The 4,359-nt window shown below is 36.1% G+C and overlaps 1 protein-coding gene across 3 annotated transcripts in view; it reads right to left on the bottom strand.

Annotated features, from left to right (window-relative positions):
* The window catches only part of LOC107465859 (putative F-box protein PP2-B12), a 6,174-nt gene extending 2,415 nt beyond the window's left edge, over nucleotides 1–3,759 (bottom strand). For 2 of the 3 annotated variants that reach the window (XR_008002871.1, XM_052254801.1), the window contains exons 1-3: nucleotides 3,123–3,759; nucleotides 2,128–2,246; nucleotides 1,073–1,614 (exon numbers count right to left, since the gene is read on the bottom strand). Coding sequence is in view for 2 of the 3 variants with exons in the window: in XM_052254801.1 (XP_052110761.1) it covers nucleotides 1,092–1,614; nucleotides 2,128–2,246; nucleotides 3,123–3,407 (927 nt within the window). In the remaining variant the exon portion in view is untranslated. Of the gene's footprint in view, nucleotides 1–620; nucleotides 1,615–2,127; nucleotides 2,247–3,122 lie in introns of those variants that run through there. The other variant, XM_016084836.3, reaches the window with a different exon arrangement.
* Nucleotides 3,760–4,359: the final 600 nt, after the last annotated feature.

Consider the following 4,359-nt stretch of genomic DNA (forward strand, 5'->3'; position numbering starts at 1 on the left):
TTAGGATATTATATAACATACAATATATATTATAAAAAGCATAAGTTAAATTTAAAGAACAAATTAGTGGAGTGGTAATTAGTTTGGTCTTCATTTGAGAAGAGTCAAGTTCGACTCTTTTCTTGCATTCCATTTCTAAAAAATTTTCCAACCCCACACGCTGACATCAGCATGATGTCATCAATCCGATTTTAAGATACTTTATTATGTTTTCGGTAATCAAACGTACAATTCACCTCTTAACAAATTTGACATACCATGGCAAAGTTGTGAAAGATAAAATCCATACCATGACAAAGTTGTGAAAGATAAAATCTAGGTCCAGTCCATAACAAAAAAGAGGGGCCTCAAGGCCATACTAACCGATAGAGTAAAAATAATTACTTGCTAAATATGTCATCAAGATTAATTATATCAGACAATAGAGTCACCAAACTTGACTAATTGACTCTTTTGCCAAAACACAAAAACCTGTTCTCATGTCACGAATAAGTATCTCACTCTAGCTTCAGCCACCTAAGTTCATCAAATGAGAAACAAAAAACATTCACCATAGCAAAGGCCTATAAAATATAAATAATAGCTTTGTTTGCAAGGATAAAAAAATAGATCAACACAACTGCCCTAATATCTAAAAGTTTTATTAACTTGAAGAGTGAGATTTATTAACAAATGTTAAAATGATAAAAATTGTAAAAGGTGAAAACTCAGGTGAAGTCAACTTCACGTGAAGTTGATATTTGATACCCGTTAGATGAAAATTTAGTCAAATCCGTCAAATTATCTATGGCTCTCAGGTATCAACTTCATATGAAGTCGACTGCACCTGAGTTTCCACCATTGTAAAATGTTATTTCTTTACTGTGTATCATATTACAAAAGGTAAATAATTCGACTGATTTGTAAATACAGAATCTTACTAAGAATCTAACATATTCCTTCCTTCGCTCGTACTAGTAAATGGTAAAGCATCAGATTAGACCCAAAGAAAAGACACCACCACTTGGAAATGACAACAATTTGGTCATGGCTTTGAAGATGAACAACCATGAAGACTACATGGTTTAGGCACCTCTTCTGTATTCTTCCATTTATATGGTATTATTGGCATGGACGCATTGTTTAGGCCTAACTTCAATTCCTTGAACAAGAAGGCCACCCTTCCAATCACCACCCTTGATCTCATAAACTCCCATCTCCACCTCCTTGTCCTCTCCTCCTTCACTGAAGAACTGTCCCAATTCCATTTCCAACCACCCATCTTTCCGATCCTTTGGATACTGATCATCAAGGTTATCTCTAGGTGGTTGTGGTGGTCCGGCTGCAGCCACCATGCGAGTTCGGTTGAATATCCCTACCCGACGAGGGACGATCTGATACCTTAGCCTCTTTCCCCTTTCCGGATCAAGGAACACGGTTCTCTTGTGGGTTTCGCCTCCAGCAACTGCAATGGAGACCTCAATTGATTGGTACTCGAAACCATAGGCCCCTGCAGAGCTTGGCTTGAACACAAGGTATGCCCCATACAATGTGTCTGGCGATAGCATGTGAGTATTGATCCAACCCCTGATTTCCAACCAGCACACACTCACAAGTTCGGCCACCTCGGAAAACCTGCGATTATGTTGGAATTCAAACTATGATCACAAACTCACCTGCAATAGTGCAATATATGTGGTGCTTTACTACAAATCTTTTAACATAATTAGTTCCAATTACTTTTGTTAAACCATATTAACAACAATGAGGTTATGATGGCTGTTAAAAATAGATATTCCTCAAAAAACAGGAAAACCATCTACTTAATGTAACACTTAAAATACATAATAGATTTCCCTTGATACCTTTGATTTTATAGAAGAATCTTGTATGTCCAGCCTTTATTACATCTCTTTTGTACACCTCCCAGACCTTTTACTTTTGGTATTAAAAGTGATTGATAACAAACAAGATAAAAAAATTTGTCTTGTATACCATATAAAGATTCTGTATAAAAGAGGTGTACACAGAAGATAGTACAAATATCATTTCTTGTCTTTATAGGGGTACAAGTAATCTTTTCTAGTTGAAATTTATCAAGATAGAGACAGGGAAGATAGAATAATTAGTAAGTAGCAAATAAATTACCTTGCCTCCGGAAGAGGAGTCCACTTCCAATACCTGGGAGTGTCTCCCCATACTATAGAGAGCATCCTTGGAGATAGCATGTAGCATTTCTTCCCATAAGCTTTATCCAGTTGAAAGCTCTGAAACATTCATTTGAAAACATAAATTAATAAAGTATATAGTTTTTTTGAATGTATAAAGTATATAGTGTTAAATGGAATAGAGTGAAATAAGATGGGATGTATGGGCATTGGGGAGGAATGCTATATGCATCAACATTTTTTTTTTTTTAGCATTAAAAATGAACAACAGAGAATGTAATAAATTTTAGATTTTAATATTAAAAAAGAAAAACGAATCTGTACACTTAAGATATACAAGTAGACATCAATGGAATATAATAATTATGAGAGAATAAGATAGCATTTAAAATTCCATTTCATTCTTCCCAAAACGGAAGGCAAGAAAAAAGATGCTATCAGATACATAGAATCTATTCGATCCTTATCCTTATCCATTCCACTACATCTCATCTCTATTCAATCCAAACAATAGAACCGAATAAATTCCCTTTTCTATTCCGTTACATTCCACCTTGTTTCATCAATCCAATCAGTTTTAGATGTACTTCACGCCTCAAAGAAAAAAAAAAAAAAAAGCTGCTAATCACATTTCTCTTCAGTTAATTTGAGTGTGTTTTCACATTCCCAATCTTCCATTTTTGAACTCCCAAAATTATGGTTTGTTCAAAATCATGCTATTCCCGTAAGTCACATAACAAGCTTTTCCTCAACAATATTCCTTCAACTATATAGAAATCAACTACCTAAACGAAATTAAGAATGGATCTAATTTGCATGTAATTTCAGTATTAAAAATAAAATAATATAAAAATGAAGACCGATACAGAAACATTTTATATTAGATTAGATAATAATAGAACTCAGCAAACAAAACAGACAAGATTGAACAAACCAGCAGAGATCTCATCAAATCACATTATACAAGGAAATTACCTTTTTGCCATCATCAACGAGTATCGGATTTTCGCAAAGAGAGAGATAGAGCTGCTTCTTGGAACGGCAAGAGGAGGAGGTGGACTGTGAAACAATGTCGTTGTAATCGGAGGGAAGGAAGCGATCCCAAACGGAATCTGATTCAGCGGCGGATCGGAATGTAGACGACACCAGCGCAAGGCTGCACGCGTCCCGAGGAGTCGTCAACGACACAACGTTCGCTATGCAGCCTTCCGGTAGGTCCTGAAACCCCACGCCTTCGCCCACCATCACCATCACCATCATCACAACAACAAATAGTAACTAAATAATTAAACGACGCCAAGAGGATGCTGCGTTTTGGTGTGAATCTGTGCAGAGTAGAGGGTGCTCCAGTTATTATTAACGTTATTGATTTTGGTTGTGGGGTGTGTCCGTATATAGCGGTGGGTAGTGGTTATGGTTACAGATATTATTATTAGATAGGAATTGGGGAAGAGACTAGAGAGAGATATTTATTTATTTATCGAGTTGAATTGAAAGCTGAAAGGGAAAGCTTAGCGGTTAAGTCTGCCTTGGCATCGTTTGTGTGGCAGTGGCACATTTGCCGCAGGAAAGGAAATTTGGTGCCGGATGATGATTGTGTGAGTGAATAAATATCTATGATTTTTCTAATTTATCACCACCCGCACTGGTACACACGTTTTCTCCCAGATATTTCTTTGGGTCATCATAACGTTGCTTATACCACCTTAGTTTGTATTCATTGTTGTGTCGGTCTGTCTTGGTGGGCGCAGTATTTTTTAACGTTTCTGACATAGAAGTTAAGGATAATTATAGTGTACAGATTTCATTGTATAAAGATTTACAGATATTCGAATTGGAAGAATTTAGAGGTGACAGATGTCCAAGAGTCCATTATGAAAAAAGATAGTTTGCTCATGCAACAACCTGAACCCTGCTGTAATGCTAGTGAATCAGCAGTTACCAGTGAAAGGAGAGCCATGGAAAGATATATGTCAGTTAAACGTTCAAGAGCAAAGGATAAAAGATAAAATGCTTGCTTCTTTTTTTTTTTTTTGGAAATATCGAAATGGATAGTTGGAGCCAAGCATACTATTGCAATGATTGGGTCGGGAGACCAAAAACATTTCACATAAGGCCTTGGTTATTTTAGGTGCTATTATAGATAAGAAAAACCATGATGTAGGAGAAATATAACATTGAAGAGTATATGACTCCTAAACCAAAAACGAAA

Source organism: Arachis duranensis, chromosome 9 (genome assembly GCF_000817695.3).
Source record: "Arachis duranensis cultivar V14167 chromosome 9, aradu.V14167.gnm2.J7QH, whole genome shotgun sequence".
NCBI lineage: Eukaryota > Viridiplantae > Streptophyta > Magnoliopsida > Fabales > Fabaceae > Arachis > Arachis duranensis.